Source organism: Stegodyphus dumicola, chromosome 8 (assembly GCF_044657685.1).
Source record: "Stegodyphus dumicola isolate Sdum_Otavi_A_Nest chromosome 8, ASM4465768v1".
NCBI lineage: Eukaryota > Metazoa > Arthropoda > Arachnida > Araneae > Eresidae > Stegodyphus > Stegodyphus dumicola.
The window spans coordinates 18,159,747-18,179,231 of NC_140775.1; the positions used below are offsets into that span (position 1 = coordinate 18,159,747).

The window sequence follows — 19,485 nt, forward strand, 5'->3', positions numbered from 1 at the left end:
CTTCATTCCCACTTAGTGTTTGATGTTAATTTAAGAAATTTTGAGGGCACGTATGACCATAACTTTGAAGTACTTTCTCAAAACAAAATATGTGGATGTGTTCCAAAAGTAGTTGATCCCAATACCCTAAAAGAATTAAAAGAAAGGAATATTATCTTGTCTGACTTGCAAGATAAAGAATATGACATTGAGTTGCTTTTAGGTGCAGATTCCATTGAGGACATTATTACTGGCAGCTCTCTGAAACTGAATTCGGGTGTAACTGTAGTTGAGACTAAATTTGGATACACTGTGATTGGTAAAGTAAACAGCTTATCTAAAGAACCTACTTCAGCTACTATTCCAGCATTACTAGAAAATAATTTGTGCAATAATGCAGTTTTGTTGCATTGTGCTAATCTTAGCGTAACCGAACTCTGGAATTTAGATGCCATTGGCATAACAAACCCAACTGAAAGATGTTAAACGTAAACTTGCTCACTCTGACACCGTTAAGCAATTTAAATGTTCTTCCTGATGGCCGATATGAATTGCCACTACCCTTTAAATCTGAAATTCTGTTATCTAACAATAAGTCTATGACTTTTAAAAGGCATCAAAGAATGTGTCACCGAATTAATGAGGGAAATCAGTTAGATAAGGTAGTTTTTAAGCAATGGGAAGACTTAAAAGTAATAGAAAAGGTTCCTGAAACTGAACTTGATAATTTGAGTTTTTATTTACCCCATAGACCTGTTATAAAGTATACTAGCCAGACAATGAAGGTAAGGCCGGTGTTTGAGGCTTCAGCCCGAGAGAGAAATCAACCATTCCTAAATGATTGTTTAAGTAGAGGGCCGAACTTAATTGAACTCATACCCGATATAATTGACTGGTTTAGATTGTATTCCATTGGTTTATCATCGGACATAGAGAAAGTGTTTCTTCAGCTGAGTATTATCCCAGAATACAGAGATTATTGGAGGTTTTTTCTTTCAACTCTTGAAGAACCTATGATTTATAGACACTGCAGAGTGGTGTTTGGCGTTTGTTCGTCTCCGTTCCAACTCTCAGCATCGATGATGTGACCCCAAAATTAAAGCATTCGTTTTATGCTGACAATTGTGTCACTGGGGTTCACTATATCAAACAGCAAGAAAATTTTATAGTTAAGGCGACAGAAGTAATGGCTTGGGGATGTTTTAACCTACGGGGTTGGGAAAGTAATGTTCCAGGTCGTTGTATTTCCCGTAGTTCAAGTGTAACTTCTCTTCTTGGAATCTTATGGCATTTGGATAACGATACATTAAAATGTAATCTTAATTATTCAATGGATAATGAGGTAAGTAAGCATAATATTTTGACTATGGTACAAAAATTTTTTGATCCGCAGGGTTTTTTTGAGTCCAACTACCTTGTTACCTAAGTTACTATTACAAGAGGTTTGAACTATGAAATTAAAATGGGATGACCCCTTGCCAGACAACATTCAGAAAACTTTTCAGAAGTGGCAGGATGAAATTAAATATCTTGAGAAAATTAGTATTTCATGATATGTAGAAATAAATGAGAATTCAGAGCTACATCTATTCGTTGATGCATGTAAGAGCTCCAATGGTGCATGTGAAAACTTTAGAACTGTAATGCGCGTGGGAGTCAAAATTCAATTGATCAGAGCCAAATCCAGGGTAGCGCCGTTAAAATCTCTGACAATACCCCGGTTAGAATTGATGTCCTGTTGCATTGGTTCAAGACTAGTACACTCAGTATACGCCGTCGTAGATTTGCCTGATTTGAAAATTATTGCATGGAGTGATTCTATGGTAGCACTCTGGTGGATTAAGAACAGTGGTGATTGGTCAGTGTTCGTTGCGAATAGAGTAAAAGAAGTAAACAGTCTGATTACTTCTCAGTGTTGGCGCCGTGTTCCAGGTGATTTAAACCTGGCAGATATGCATTCAAGAGGCAGTTCCCCTCGTTCATTTTCTGATTCTCTTTGGTGGGAGGGTTCGTCCTGGCTCCTGGAACCTAATAACAACTGGCCACCAGACCGTTTGCCTTATGAGACCTCTGAGGTAGAACGAGAAAAAAGGAAGGTCAGATTGTGTAACCTTAATTCAGTTGAAGAGGAAATACCTTGGTATGCAATTAGGATTTCGAATTTTCAATCCATCATTCGATTAGTCACATGGATATCGCAGTTTGTGAAAAACGCAAAAAGTAAACATGCATTTCGAGAAACTGGTGACTTAACCATTCATAAGATGGAATATGCTGAAAAAACTCTTATAAAATTTGCACAAAATAAGTATTTTCCCTCCGCCGACTCTATTCCCAATATGAGTGTCATTTCAGACAGAGAGGGTATAAAACGGGTGAAAACGCGCATTACAGAGCGATCAGACGACCCTGAATTTATTTGTCCAATTATTTTACCAGACCAGTGCATTTTCACCCAGCGTCTGATAGAATATTATCATTTACAAAATTGTCACGCTGGAATCCAAATATTACTCGGAATATTAAGAGAGCAATTTTGGATAGTGAGGGGCAGAAGAGCCGTCAGGAAAGTCATAAAAAATTGTGTAAGATGCAAGCGATATGAGGCCAAATCTCCCAGTTGCGAGCCGGTGTCGCTACCAGGCGATTGTGTCAATGACGGAGCGGTGTTCGAGGTAGTAGGAGTTGATTTGGCAGGACCCTTGTATGTGAAGGGAGGTGAAAAAGTTTGGATTGTTTCGTTCACATGTGCAATATATACAGGCGTTCATTTGAAATTTACTTCCTCATTGTCTATCGATGCATTCTTGTTATCGTTGAGACGATTCGTAGCCAGAAGGGGGAGGCCGAGAATAATTTATTCCGACAATGGAACTAATTTCAGAGGAGCGCAAAGAGAACTTGGTAACATCGATTGGGAAAAAATTTCAAAGCAAACGGCTATACAATGCATAATATGGAAGTTTAATCCTCCCACAGCCATTTGGTGGGGAGGCTAGTGGGTGAGGTTAGTTCCTGTAGTAAAGGAACTGTTGAGAAGGACACTCGGGAACGTGGTTCTTACAATCGAGGAGTTGTACACAGTATTGTGCAACTGGGAGTCAATAATTAACTCTAGACCTCTTACCTATCTATCCGAAAATCCGGATGATTTAATCCCACTTTCCCCAGCCATGTTTCTCACCGAGAATCATAGCTTAGGTGTTCCCGATGTTGATTTCTGCGATTCCAAAGGTCTTCGAATAAGGGCTAAACATCACCAAAAATTACTTAATGATTTAAGGCATAGATTTAGGAAAGAATATTTAGGCCTTTTGGTCCAAAATAGGAAGAGTCCATTGTCAGAGCTACGGCTGAGTGAAATTGTCCTAATAGGAGATGACATCCAAACACGGATGCAGTTGGCCTTTAGCTATGGTCATTCGACTAATTCCTGGGAAAGATGGCAAGGTGAGAACTGTAGAACTAAAGACTCAAGCTGGTACGCTGCTTTGCCCCATTCAGAGAGTCTTTCCATTGGAAGTGCAGTTAATGGACACACCCACTGATCCTATACACGATAACTCTTTTACTAATCCTATTTCTTCTATTTTTAGTGATGAGCATTCAGATTCTAATGTTTCTAGTAACATCCTGCAAGGTGCTAAAGTGTCAAGATTTGGACGTGTGATCAAGGTGCCTCAGAGATTAGATCTCTTCGACCAGGTATTGTATGTCTTTGAGCCAACCTGAAGTCGACTCAAAGAGGGGGAGAATGTAGGAGACGACTGCTGCAGACAGACGATCACGTAACGGCTGGGCTAAGTCGACATAAGGAGTGCCACTTTTGATTGGACTATTTTTTATTATTCTTATTTTTTTCTTTAACTGCAAATTAAGTGGGGAAATTCCCTTTTCACTTAATATATGTATGCAGTTGTTAGAGAAATGTGAGATATCCATATTAAAATCTTTACAGTAATAATCCTTGCTGTGATTATTTAATTTGTAACTGGCATGTTGTAGCCCTGAGAACTGCAACAGTGCTCATGGAACAGCTTCTAAAGCAATGCTAATATGGAACTGATGGGTCAATACCAATTTAAAAGTTGACTTGCAAATGGTAAAAACAGAAATGAAAATCTTGGTCAGTAAAAAATAACAATGGTAGCATAAGCCCTTTTAAATCTTGATAAAGTGTTGCAGTTTTTTATAACTAAAAGTTAATATTCTCAAATCAGAGTAACAAGAAATAATGAGAATTTATAGCATTTATTTTTCATATATATATTTAAATAAAAAAACCACAAGTCACTTGATAACTGATTTAAAAAGAAATGATTTTAGAAAAACAGTGAAAATACAGAAAAAATATATTCCTGTATTTTTATTGAACTTTGATTTTAGAAGTACAATATTTATAGAGAGTTTATCTATGATTTTTGAATAACACTATTATCCTTATTATCACATTTAAAATAGATTTGACAGCATATAATTAAATAAAATTAATAACAAAGTAAAAAAAATATAAAAAATCAATGTACTCATTGAATTTAACAGGTAACATTCCCACCTGCACTTCTGAAAATAAATATTTTATTTCTTAATATGTGTTTATGTTTTTGCTTCAATTACATCTATATTACCTGTTATAAAGATTAAAAAAAATTACTTTTTATTTCAAATCTCCTTTTATTTTATAAGTTTTTACACTTAATTTTTATTATTGACTTTTAATTATTTGATATATATAAAAATGGACTTGATATATATAAAAATGGACCACATAGTATAAAAAAAAAAAAAAAAAAAAAAAAAAAAACACTTCTATCCCCAAGCCTTAAAGGCCTGTTGAAATTAAATTTAGAAATCTAGACAAAAGTACTAGAACAATTTCAGATGCTTTAACAGTAGCATAGATAAACAAAATACCTGTCTTCGGCATTTCCATCTTGAACTTCAGGCATTGGTAAATCTTCATCACTGGAAGATTCTGCACTATCTTCTTCTTCACTATTATATACAGGAGACCTAAATCAATAAATACAATTCTATTAATAAGACAAATTAAAAAAAAAATAAATCTTGGTTATATGAGAGAAATCTAACACTGAGTATAAAAATTTAGCAAAAACATATATGCTATGTTAGAACAAAATGAAATTTTGAATCTTATTTTAAATATCTTAACCCTTTTTATTTTAAGAGATTATGTATTCCAATTTATGTTCCAGTGACTTAAATAACTTTGTGTTTTTTTAATTAGTTGTACTAAATTCTTGCTTCTTCAGGGATGCATTAAAAAAATTCCAGTGTTATGTAATGAATAAAAATTTTTTAAAAAATTATGAAAGAAAATGTAATAAATCGCTTAATCAATGCAAAGGAAATATTATGCTCTTTTGAGGGGTGATTCAAAATTAATTAGACAGTGAAGAGAATAAACTTGACACTTCCTCTTTTGGCTTTTGATTTTATTTGTGAAACATATTTTTGAACTTTTAATTTTAAACATAAGGCATTTAATTATAAACTCCTACCTATGTCAATACATTATCAGTTTGCTAGCTTTCATTATTATCTTTAATAACAAATTAAAATAAAGTGGGCTTTTAACAGTGAGGATGTTATACTCTAGATGACAAAAATATCAATACTAAATATAATTAGCAATATTCTGTCACTCCAGAATGCAGTTCATTACCCTGGATGTAGCAAATACTAGAGACTAGGACTGTCAGCTTCATTACAATGCCCCAATCTGTTGATTTTCTCCAACCTACAATATCTTCAGTCAAACTCAATGATTCACAAATGTATAGATTTTCTATTTTCTTGACGCAGCTATGCATGATGTTTAGCTGTTTCCCAAAGCAAAGAACATGAGACGTAAAGACACAAAAAAGATACTTTCATGAATTATTTACTATAAATTACTTTTACCAGGATCAAAGTTTCTAATTGAGGCAAAGAAAGAAAGATTCAACTGAAAACCACTTTTATTGTATTTTCAAAAAAGCAAACCTTTAATAAAGGGCTTGCAAAATACAGACAAATTTTACAAAAAGCTCCCATAAGCCCCCTACAGCTCACCACTGAATATAGCCATATTTTAGTCATACAAATTTTTTAATAAAAATAATTTATTTTAATTATATAAATTATATGCTTAGTTTACAGTTATGAAACATTAAATATTTAAATCTTACCTTACAGGCTGTTCAGAAGTTTCACTGTCTTTATCCATATCAGACAGAGAGAGATCATCACCATCTGCTTTATGTCTTAAGAGATTTAATTTTGTTTCTAGCGTCATCTGAAAAGATCCATTGTAAGATATATCTATATCAATCCATAATCCTCTTTGGTCAACAGATGGTTCAGATGCTCGATGTATTTTTGGTAGTGCTGTTCCTAAATTTATGTCTTTCACAGTGAGTTCATTTAAAAAAACAGGTAACTGAAAAGTACGAAGGATTTTCAAGTTTATAAATATACATAACTTTCTTTTGAAGTTATTACACATTATAATTATTATATAAAAATAACATCAAGGGCTATTATGACTATATTCCAAATCATAACACAATTCAGTAATATGAAAGGTTTGCAATGATTTAGCTTCTTATATGATAATGGATATAAACACAGTTATTGCATGAGAGGAATATCAAAATGGTCCATGATCACACAAATCTGGTTCACATGTCACAGTATTACACTTATCTGCATACAAGCCGCAAGTATAGTGGTTAGGGAAGCCTGACTGTGATAACAAAGGGCCTGGGTTCGAATCCTGGAGAAGGCACGGTTGTAACTATCCATCCGTTCATAGGAGGTGATGGTGGCCCACCTATTAGGTAACTCCATAATAAAGAGACCACCACATCTGGCCTTGTATAGATTAATGGACTGTGTTACACTGTAACTGTTCAAAGTTTGCCATTGGGAGAAGAAAAAAAAGTCTGCATATATCTCAATATTTTTCTACATGAATTAGAAGCCAAATAAGGCATCCCATAAAATCTCTGCTGAGAAAGAATTAACTCTTGCTATTCAATAATAATTTGCAAAACTTCAGATGTATGCACATGCAGAGAAATTAATAAAAAAATATATTTCCCGTGGGACATTAATTCTGTTAATAAACATGGTAAACATAATGCATTTATGAAATACTGCTTTGACAGTAAACTTTTGTTAAATAGTAATAGATTATGTTTAAAGTTTAATAAATTCAGATACAATTACAATACATTTTCATACATCACAGTCATATCTAATTATGACATAAATCTAGTTGTTTGTCCAATAGTTATGTCCATCAAGTTTTCAAAAATTTAGAAAATCTAAAATGGATATTAATGGCAAATTATTTCAGGGTATGAAACCTCTATATTGTTACGAGTAATATATCTCTTAAAATTTCAGATGCAGCTTATGCTGTTGGCATTAAAAACTGTTTGCTTGCTGCAAGATAAAAAATGAAGTTTTTCCCAAGCTTCATAGGGGGGGGGAAGAACTTGTAATCAGCAATATATCATATAATAAAAAATACTAAGTTGATCAAGAAGGTGAGTACCATTTGCATATATCTCCCATGCACCTCAAAACATGAAGGCCACACATGGGTAGTTACATCATTCAACTCAAGAATCAATTATTCTAGCCATTTTATTTGTTTACATTAATGTCTGAAGTCGTTGTTTGTAAGTAATCATGTTTAAAACAACTGATCAGCCCACCTGCTGCGAAATATGAGCCATTATCAAGTTTTTTAATATGAGAAAAGTTCACCCTTATGAAATTTATCATCAGATAAGAGCAACTTAAGTAGAGAATGCTGTGAGTGAAGGTATGGTGTGAAAGTGGATCAGAATGTTTAACGAAGGAAAATGTCCAAGACGAGGAGTGTAGTGGATGCCTGCACGTTGATCACCAAAGAACTGGTGTGCTGCATCGATGAACAAAATTCATTGCAATTCATGATTTCTGATTTGTTAATGCATTTTCAAAACATTTCATAAAATTGTGACTGAACATATGCATTATAAAAAACTGTTTTTGTGATGGGTATCGAAAACACCAATGGAAGTTTACAAATGTAAACGCGTGGGAGCAACCTTAGACTTTTTGCAGAGTTATGTGACGAAAGGAAATAATTTTTTGAAAAGGATTATCACAGTTGATGGGACATGAATTTGTTATGAGACACCTGAAATATAACGATAGCCACTGGAATGGTGGTATACTGGTTTCCCAAAACACAAGAGTGCAAAGCCACCACTTTCTTCAAGAAAAATCATGTACATTGTGTTTGGGGACTGTCAAGGAATTTTGTGAGTGGACTGGACGGAACAAGGCAAAACAACCAATGCTGCAGCTTACTGTGAGACACTGAGGAAATTACAGCGTGCAATACAGAAGAAAAGGCATGGACTACAGACTTCTGGTGTAGAGGAGTTCATGCATTATATACGTTGTCACGTGACAGTAAACTGAACACATAATGATGAACCTGCTTGATTCATTTTACTGGGAATAACTTTGTCATCTTCCTCATAGTTCAGACCTAGCTCCATCCAACTTCCACTTGTTTTTTCATCTCAAATTTCTAGATGACCAGCACTTTGCAAATGAAGAGATCAAGGTAAATGTCCAGAACTGGTTCAAGTCACAGACAGCCAAATTCTATGAAGTTAGTATGCTGCAATTAGTGCCAAGATCTGAAACATGCCTTAACTAGCATGGTGAATATGTCGAAAAGTAGTTTAAGGTGAGTAGATTTCCCTGTAATGGAACAAAAATTAAAACAAATTGCTAATATTTTTTTAATACCCAAATGGCATTTACTTTGTGGATGAGCTTTGCATATAATATTTAATGTAAACAATGGTGTGTGCAATGACAAGAGAATTGTACAAATACGGCTTTAAGGACATAGACATCGCTTAGCCATTTATTGCACAACTATTCATGACACCTTACAAACAGTATACCACATATGGCAACTGGTACTCCATTAACAGTGAAGTACCAAATAAAATTAATAAAAAATGCGTAACCAAATAATATATTTATTTACTATTGCAATGGTTATCACATTAAAAAAGTTAAAATGGTAATGAAAAAATAATTTTACTATAAGTACAGAAATTTTGCAATAAGCACAAAGAAATAATTTTAATAATGTTAATAATGAAAATAATTTAATTAAAAAAACTCATTTTAGAGGTTTTTGAGCCTAACTGCTAATGTCACAACAGCTTCTTTATTTATATTCCTAACTTAAGATCAAGCTGTATACAACTTGTATGCAATTTGAATTAAGAGTCAATCTTATTCTACAACTACAATAGGAAAGAAAAGCATTTTTTTTTTAAAGCTCATCAACTTCAAGAGAAATTTAAAAAAAAAAAAAAAAATCTGAAATGCTTCAGATTTTAAATTACGTCCAAAGGGACATTTTTTAACATTTTGTGTGTTACCTTTCTTTATTAAATATCATGTTCCTCGCACTTAAACCATAAGATCCAGTGCAACAGCAATATCGCAAAATAGTTTTAAAACGAGCATATCTTTAGAATTTCCGATACAGAGACTCACGCGCTGGAGATAAAAATTTCTGCACAACGTTGCCATTGCTCGCTTTGAAATCCTTGAGTTTGTTAATCAAAAATTCGTCAAAGTTTTAAAAAAAATAGGAAATCGATCATAAAACAAATTTCAAATTTGGTCTTCCACATGCTCATATTCGTTGGAGGATTACGTTATTCAAAATTCGATGACTATGTACCGTTGTTTTATCACAATACGAGAAATATACATACATTTATGCAGATTTTTCATTATTTAATTTCTTCAAATATAATGCAGGACTCTAACATTTTGTGGCAACAGTTTGAAAAGTGAACCGACATTTATGAGTCCGACGCAAAATGCCAAAACGAAACTAATAGTCCTTCGGGATTCAAATCCCTTTGGACTAAAAAAAACTACATCCTGTACTAGCACTGTAAATTTGCTCTTTTCTAAAGTACTAAAATGAATATTTTCAACATATTAGCATATTTTATTTAAAACCACAATAATTTTATGTTCGCAGTAAGCTCAAATCTAGCAACCAAGTGTATAAGCATAAATTAAAATACACAGCAATGGTTCAAACATAAGATGGATTTTTTCTTAATGTGACCCTTTTTAAAATAACAGTTATTTTATATTGCTAATGGTTAGGATTTTCTTCTAACTTACTTCTAAAGTACTGAAATGAATATTTCCAACATATTAGCATATTTTATTTAGAACCACAATAATTTTATTTGCACAGTAAGCTCAAATTTAGCAACCAAGTGTATAAGCATAAATTAAAATACCAGCAATGGTTCAAACATAAATTCCTTAATGTGCCCCTTTTTTAAAATAACGGTTATTCTATGTCACTAATAGTTAGGATTTTCTTCTAACTGCCAAATTTACACTGGCCAATGCTCTCTACTAGAATGCTGGTATATTTGATCGGATTTCTCAATAAGCATTTATCTTAGCAGAATGATGCAAATTAATTATGAAAAATAATCTATTTTATGCAGTACTGATCCCCTGATGAAATTATTAGATATTTTGAAACTTTGCTGTTTGTTACATTATCTTCAAAAATGCAGGAGCCTAATTCAATATATTAAGCCTAACATTCATGTGTCAATTGGTGTTTGATCGCATGGATTGAATTAGCTGTAGTTTCTAATTCAAGAAGAACAGCAAATTAATAAACAATGAAAAGCTTTACAATCTATAATAATATCGCAAATAATATCAACAGTACAAATTAGCAATTAAAAGTATAAGCATATAAACAGCTAGCCTGTGGATTTTCAATGGTAAGTACAGTTAATTGTCTCAAGATAAGAGTTCCTGCTAGCACGAAGCTTTCGATAGTTTTCTCTAGCTGAGAGTGTCAGAGCATTCTGGGTACTTGCTTTGCCTAATACATTTTGCAGACTGAATTACTCATGTCCTGTTAATTCTGTTGTATTTGAATTCTTCTGATTTATTATGTTTGTAGACCATACTGAAAGAGCTATAGAATCATTGTTGCATGATCCCCTTAAAAATAGACTATTTCGATGACACACATATTGCATGTAATCATGCTGTTCTGACATTGGTTGTAAAGTTAAGATTTTTGCAATGTCAAGCCGAGATATTATCGGAGGAAGTTATTACTCCTTTAATATCCCAATATGTCATCTCGCATCTCTTACTGGTTGTACCCTTTTGGCTTGAGCTTTAGATTGAAATTTGTGTGGTGAATGCATATAAATTTTCTTATTTTCATGTGGATCAATACATGTTTCTTTCAATATACAGGCAGATAATGAAAAATGCATAATTATTATGCATCTTTCATTATCAGGCAGGAAGGATAATCAGGAAACTGTAGTAATTAAACATGAAATAAAATTAAGCGATTTAAGTAAGTATTACTTATTTAAGAGATTAAGTAAGTTAAATTAATTCACATAACTAATTATCATATAGAGATATATGATAATTAGTTACGTGAATATTCATTATGAAATATTTATTATAGAGAATAATAAAAATATCTACACTTACTTTTATTTTACTTAATTTTCTTTGGATTCTTTCAGTGACAACTCGGGCCCATATATCTTCAGTAAGAAAATCATAGAAAATACGTCCTATAAGAACATTTAACCACATCAAACTTCCTTGAGCTAATGAATTAGATTTTGACAATCTGCTATCACTGATTTCCTTTTTATCTTTTGTTAAAGATGGGAATATAAGAGAATGATCAACGTGCATTGGGGCCAGTAGATGTGACATATATAACTCAAATTTCTGTTGTTTTGTCATACTTATATCTGTAAAACTATCAATTTCATCACTTTCTTCCTTATTATCAGTATCAGTTGAGTCATAATTAGAACATAACTGAAGAGAAGCTAAATCAATGGATATAGTTCTCTTACTTTCCAAACTAGAAGAATCCAATGCAGCAATATTTGGTGATGAAGACGGAGAATGTGATTTCAGCATTTTTATTTTTGATGCCATTTTAAATCTGTTATACCACAAGTCTTTGTCTCTATCAGTACGTGCAAATAGATACATAACTACTTCGTTGTTTTCGTTGATGCGAGGAACAAATTTTTTTTGAGGATTTTCTTTCCGGTTTCCTGATTTTGCAGAAACACTGTCATCTGTTATATCTTTTGCCACATTTGACAGAACTGCTTGTTTAGGATTGGGTATTCTCAAGCATATGGGATATTTCTTACTCCAAAGTCTATAAATAAAATAAATGTGCATTACAGTTTTGCAACTGTTATTTAAGATAGTTTATTAAAAAGTAATTTTTGCTTATCAAAAAATATCTTGTGGATTTTTTCTTTAAAACATGCAAAAAACACTTCAATGCTTTAGTGAAGCAGGAAATATATTCTCACAAAATGGAAGTGAATACAGTAGTGTTCAAAAAAGCAAAAAATGATGCACAACATTATTTTTCTTTCTTTCACCTCCAATTAAATTAAAAATAGAAATACTGTGAAGCTAAGAGAATTGTTTACTTTTTTCAGGGTGTAAGTACATGAGTAAAACATTTGATGTAACACAACAAAATTAATATCAGAAGTTACATAATTGAGATTTTTATATTATAGATTGAAGACATCTAGTTTGACCAAAAACACTTAAAGATATGAAGCTTTAGTTACTAAGGAATACAAATTCCATTCCATTAAATAAACCTGTTTACAGTAATTTTTTTTTCAGACAAATCATCTTTAGGTAATTAATAACTTTAAGTAGCATACTTATATGCAATATGTATGATGCTAAAAACTGTAGTTAAAATGTTCATTAATTTTAATAAAGAGGAAATATGTGTGCACTTAAAACCAGATTTCAAAAGTTTATAAACCCTTTCCAAATATATACTATAGTGAAACTTTTTTAAGTCAACCAGATACAGTTCAAGCCAATTGTTATCTTTTTCAGAAGTTATCATTGTTGGAATGATGATTTTCATTATATTCTGAGAAATACCGGTTACTTTCAAAGCATTATAAAAAAGATTATAAATGTTATGTAAATATTTGATAAGTAGTTATAATAATTATGATTAAATTTAAATACACTGTAGAACAAACAGTATACCTAAAAATATAATACACAAAATTTTACATGATACTTTATAGTTTAAGAAATTAAGCATTTTTTTTAAAAACTTACATAAATAAAAATACTAGTTTCATCTGCAAAATCAAAAAAGAATATTATGAAAATTATTAAGTTATGAAAAACTTTATACTTTCTTAATATTCATTATCTCAAATTTTTCATGTCTCATGCAAAAATATCTTTAATATTAAAATTTTTTTACTTCATCTAATAATTTAATGGCTTTATTAAAAAATTTAAATATAAGCAATTATTAGAAATATGACTCCGATAGTGACAGCTGATTGCATCCATATGTCAAATTTTCTGAAAGCCATATGCTTGTAAATGTCAAGATTCTTTATTCAGGTGGAAGTACAATGAAACATGTGCAACCATCAAGCTACCTCATTTAAGTGTCAGGAAGGTATGCACAGCTGTTATAATATTTGAGTCAAACAGAGCTTATTTGCTTCAGTTTCCTCATCCAGATATAATTCATAGCAGCTTACAGTGAACTGCTTAAAATTCCTATCATAAACATTCCAACAGATATTTTAATTAATATCAAAATTATCTTATATTAATAGTTTATCTCTTCTAAATATACAACGTTTGAATTTATCTTTTATAAATATAATAACTCTAATTTTTTTTTTTTTTACTTAGAATTTACAACTTGATTACTTACAAATCAGTTATTTATGAAAGGATGTAGGTGGGGAGATTTTGCAAAAACGCTTAAAATTATTTGAAAAGGTGGAGAAGGCTGAATTCAAATATACTATATTGAAATATTTTTATATTTTAAATTTATAGCTTTACATTTTTTGGCAAACATGGAATTTGTTCAGAGATGAGAGAATTTACTAAAATTCATAGTTAAAAATACTTATTTAAATATATTAAAATACACCTATTTAAATAATTGATTTAGGTAAAATACTTTTTTTGTACTTTTCACTAATACATTTCCACATTCTTGCATTGATAAAGAATATAATTTATCTGACACTATTGCTATTCAAAGCATGACATTTTAAATATTTTAAGTGTGACAATAATAATTTTTGAAAAATACTTTGGTTTTGAAAAAAACCTAAAAATCAGAATAGAAAGTCTGGAAAAAAGATATCCTATTTTCTAAACTACATAAAATCAGCTTATTTGCATACACTCGGGTCTGCCAGTGGCCGATCAATGAGACTGCTGCATTAACAGTTAAGCCTGAGTTTACATTATGGTGAATGGGTCACCTGTATGAGAGTTTTTGATATTTCCAGCCAATTTCCCTAAGAAATTATCTCCATTTTTGGGCTTGTGTTCCTATTACAGGGTATTTATCAAGGACTTTGCGAAGATTGTCGAGCCTCTTTTGGTGCTTAAAAGAAAGAAAACCAGATTTTCTTGGACAGTTAAGGTAAACATGGCTTTTGAACAACTAAAAAATACCCTAATTAATGCCGTAGTCCTCAAATTCCCTGAAGGGGAACAAGATCTAGAGATTGCTGCAAATGCATCCAATTACGCAAATGGTGCAGTTCTTTCCCACAAAGGGCAGCCGATAGCTTTTTTATTCAAAAACTCTGAACTTAACTCAAAGGAACTACTCGGCAAAAGAGCGAGAAACGTTCGCTGTTTTACCAGCGGTTCAGAAGTTTCGCATTTACTTCGGAAGTTCTGTAGTGGAACATAATTTAATGTTTCTATATAATTATTAAAATTTTCTAAGTGGCAACGTGATGTAATGTTTTGAACAGTTATTAAGATTTGCTGTGTGGCAACAACTAGTCGAGCTAAAAACATCGTTACTTGGAATGTTCCTTGATAAGTGTTTGCATAAGCTTTATTTCTTAAAAGTTTGTTATATTTTTATGTAAAAAATAAGTAACATGTTGCAAACAAAAATGAAAATCGTGAAAATAAATATACTGTTTCTTTTAAGACCAAAATAAGCATTTATTTCACTTATGAAATGCTCTGGCTGATCAGTTTCGATTTTGCTTATTCATCAAATCCACATTAAAAGATTGGTGACCGTAACATTGGGTAATGAAAGGAACATTAACGCTGGAAACTTGCAAGGTGAGTGTTAAAATTCCACCTTTTTGGCCAGAAAAGCCTGAAATTTTGTTTTTTCAAATAGAACCTCAATTCGAAATTAATGCCATAACTGTTGATAGTACCAAATTTAATTATGTAGTATCTCAACTAGAACCAAAATATGTTGAAATTATTTGGGATATCATCACGGATAAAACGTCTGATAATAAATATACCTTAGTTAAAGACTGTTAAACACATTCAAAGAGAGCGAAAATAAGCGAATTATGCACTTAGTCACTGGCCTTGACCTTGGAGATATGAAACCAAGTCAGTTACTTCAAAAAATGAGATCACTTGCTACTGATGACATTTCAGATTAAGTACTCAAAACATTGTGGTTAGGAAAAATGCCTGACTCGATAAAAAATATTTTACTGGTTTCCGATGAAGGGTTAGATAAAATAGCTTTAATGGCCGACAAAATAATGGAAATGAATTCAAAGTCTGAAATTTATTACTCTGCCAAAAACTTAAATTCGGTTGATGAGTTACTGCTAAAAATTTCTTCTCTGGGAAAATAAATAGAAACTTTTAAGTGTTTCTCGCCAATCTCAGTCTCGGAATCGTAGTAGCGATAGATACAGAGAGCGAAGTAGAAGTAATAAACGTAAAAGATTTAATCCAAATGGAAAGTATTGTTATTACCATTACATGTTTGGTTCAAAATGCATTCCTGAAAAGTGTCAACCTAACTGCTCTTGGGGTCAAAAGAAGTCGGAAAACTTAAACCAGCAGTGGAATCAGCGGCTGATTTTGCTGCAGGTTATGTTCAGGATGGCCACAAACACTGAATATTTGTGACTGACAAACACACGGGTTTGTATTTCCTAATTGATTCCGGTGCAGATGCTTGTTTATTACCTGCTACACAAAAAGATAAACTACAATGACTTCAAATTATATGCCGCCAATGGCACAGAAATTCCCAGTTATGGGGTAAAATTTTTAACGTTTGATCTTGGCCTTCATCGAGCTTTTCAATGGCCATTCATTATTGCCAAAATTAATAAAAGCATAATCGGAGAAGACTTGTTGGATCATTTCAAGTTATTAATTGATTTAAAGAACAAAAGATTAATTGATGGTGTAACTAACCTTACTACTCAATGTGACATTACATCCATCTTCAAAATGAATGATATAAGTTTAGTACATGATAAGTTAAAATATCATGATCTGTTATCCAAGTATCCGAATATTACAAAACCTAATCTTTTGATAACAAATGTTAAGCACAATCCTTCACAAATTTCGAATGGATGACAAAAACTTCACATGAGGAAGCTGTCTTGTGGGTCGATAAAGCATGACAACTTATCCATGTTGATATGATTAGATCAGCTTTTATTAAATCTGAAATCATCAAAAAAGAAAATGAAGATAGTGACATTGAAAGAAATATGAGTATGTGATTATGGCAAAGCCTAAAGGGAGGGATGCCTTCGTGGAGGACTTTCTAACGGAAACTGGCTCGTATAAATGTTACACATGGGGAAAACCATGAAAACGTCTATACAGCCAGCCTTTTGCAGAATTCAAACCTCAGACCGAACTACCAGTATTCAGCAACTTTACTGCTCGGCCGCTGGTTGGCCCATTGAAAGAACTGATTTAGAGCAGAATGATCAAAGTGACCTTGATGGTCACTTTCTTAATTTATTTAATTCTGACAATAATGAGTCCGATTCTGAAGGTTTTGTATAAATAAATGTAATTCATTTTAATTATAAAATTCAGTTTGATAATCTGATTTAAGCACCTGTTTTCAAAATATGGTAATTTATGATGACAAAGTTTACTAAACCCTGAAAATAACATGCATTGGAAATCAGCAGAGTTAATTTTTGGCAAGTTCAAGGTATGATGTTTGCTTATTTATTGACATTACTGATTTGATTGATACTTTGATTTATACTACTAAATGTCATAAAATGTTATCGATGATCATTACATCAATATGGAAAGGAATTCTGAATAACTGAATATTAAGCGCTTTGTTTTGGAATGTGTTTTTGCAGCATATATGATGAATTCTTATTTTTTTTTAACATTATGTGTGTTGCATATATGCCAAGGTGACGTATCAGCTCAAAGTTACGGTATTTACTAAATACAGTCAAAAGTCGTTAATCCGGACTCGTCGGGACTTCGGCGATTACGGATTATAGATCATCAGTTTAAATCTGGTAAGATGGCATGCAGAAATTACAAAATTAAAAATATGAAACCGTAATTTATGAAATAAAGAACAATTATGATCTAAAGGGTATCAAAATTTACAAAAAGAAAAAGCTTAATATTTATTTGTTTACTTTATTAAACATTTCTTTCAATGTAAGTTGCTTCGTTTCATGTGATAATACTTTCTCTTTAATTCTATTAAACAGACATAATTTCTTGTTTAGTTACAAAGTTCCGCTGTTCAAGTCCTATAATTGCTGTGTTGAGAATACCGACTAATTTGTCAATCGAAATGTTTTCGTTTTCAATAACCTCTGGGTCACTTTCTTCACTATCGGCAGCGAATTATAATGATGAGGAACTTGATTTAAATCATATTAAAGACAGAGTACATCGAGATGAAATACTACACTTAGTAAGGAATTATGAGCTGAATAAAATAAAAACATCTGCCCTGAAGATAAGGATAGTGATGACAGATCAACTTCCAATCCGCAGCGTGAAATTGATAAACAGATTTCGGATTTCAAAACATACTTTCGCTTTGTAGATACAAATTACATATTAGTAAATATATATCGGAAATTCTATTTGACATAATCGAAAGTTCAAGCTTACTTTTATGAAATTGCTCTAACAGTCTGCAAAAAATAATAAGCCGGATCCAATTCGAAGATTAAGGAACAACGCAATATGCAATATTAACTGAATTAAATAATTTTAGCTTAGCTTATACCGTCCGTTACACATTAAACGCACATGCGCACAAACATATTCGCAGCCGTAAAGGTCTTACGTGCACTCGTAAACATCTGTGCGCATGTGTGAACGCGACGCATGCGCAGAAAAATTGTAGCTTTGAGGTCCGGATTATAGATCATTCCGGATTATGGGTGTCCGAATTAACGACTTTTGACTGTATATGCTAAACAGCAATTTATTTTTAATTATGATATCTTGCACAATGGAATTAAAATGTATTTACTACATAGATATACTGCAAAAATAACATTTGAAGTTTTTTTTTTTTTTTTTTTGTCTTCACTTTTGTTTCTTTCTTCCCTTTCTTTCATACACGATCTACATTTTCTTAATTAATATGTGTTATTGATGTTCCTGCTATTTCTTTTGTATAATGTTTTGTTCATTTTCCTTTTTTTCTATTTTCTTTTCTAACGTACACTGATTTAAGTTTTCTCTCTTCATTAATTGATACTGATATGCTTAGATTTGTTTCCTTTCTTGAACATTACTATTTTATTGTTTTAACTTTCTTTCCAGCTTTCCTTCTTTAAAATTCTGATTTACATTACCAATTCATGTTTGGCATTTTATGGAATTACGATTTTAAAAAATAAAAGGAAAAATGTTTGTTACATTACCTGTCTACAATAGCAAATGGATTAAGAGCGAGCAATAAACACACAAATACAATACGGATATATGGAGTTGTCACATATACATAGCTTCACACATTATATACTAATTCAGCTTGTATTACTGAAACCAAATTTATAACTTTATCAAATATTATGATGACATTTATTGGTATTACTTAAAACTAATAATATGCTACAATGTAAAGGATTTACTGTTGATTTTTAATTAAAAACAATGGTTTATTTATAACTCATTTTTACCGTCAAATCTACCTGAATGACAGACCCTAAATATTTGTTTTAATTGTTCATTGTTAATCTGGCAATGAATACTGGTATGAACGTTCCTGTTACAGTTCAAACTAATTAATATCTTTACATGTTTAAATATTTATATCATAGACATAACATCAAATTTTTACAGTACAGGGATTATAGGTCACACAAGCTGCAAAATTAAGTTCTTATACAACAAAAACTGAAGATATGAAAATTTGTTTCATAACATATACATAATTGGTCAAATGGCTAAACTAACAGTTTCAAAACTTTATATATATATATACATACATATATATATATAATATGTATATATATATATAAGTATTTTCAAAAAAATCTTAACAGACGGTCTCTCTCAGATAAGAACTCCACAAAATACATCCCT

General features: G+C 31.8%; 1 protein-coding gene across 2 annotated transcripts in view; it reads right to left on the minus strand.

Moving 5' to 3' along the window:
• Positions 1–19,485, minus strand: part of LOC118184331 (testis-expressed protein 2-like) — a 44,395-nt gene that overhangs the window by 18,301 nt on the left and 6,609 nt on the right. For both annotated transcript variants that reach the window (XM_085821627.1, XM_035353993.2), the window contains exons 3-5: positions 11,581–12,277; positions 6,171–6,421; positions 4,894–4,992 (exon numbers count right to left, since the gene is read on the minus strand). In XM_085821627.1, the coding sequence (XP_085677753.1) occupies positions 4,894–4,992; positions 6,171–6,421; positions 11,581–12,277 (1,047 nt within the window). The remainder of the gene's footprint in view (positions 1–4,893; positions 4,993–6,170; positions 6,422–11,580; positions 12,278–19,485) is intronic.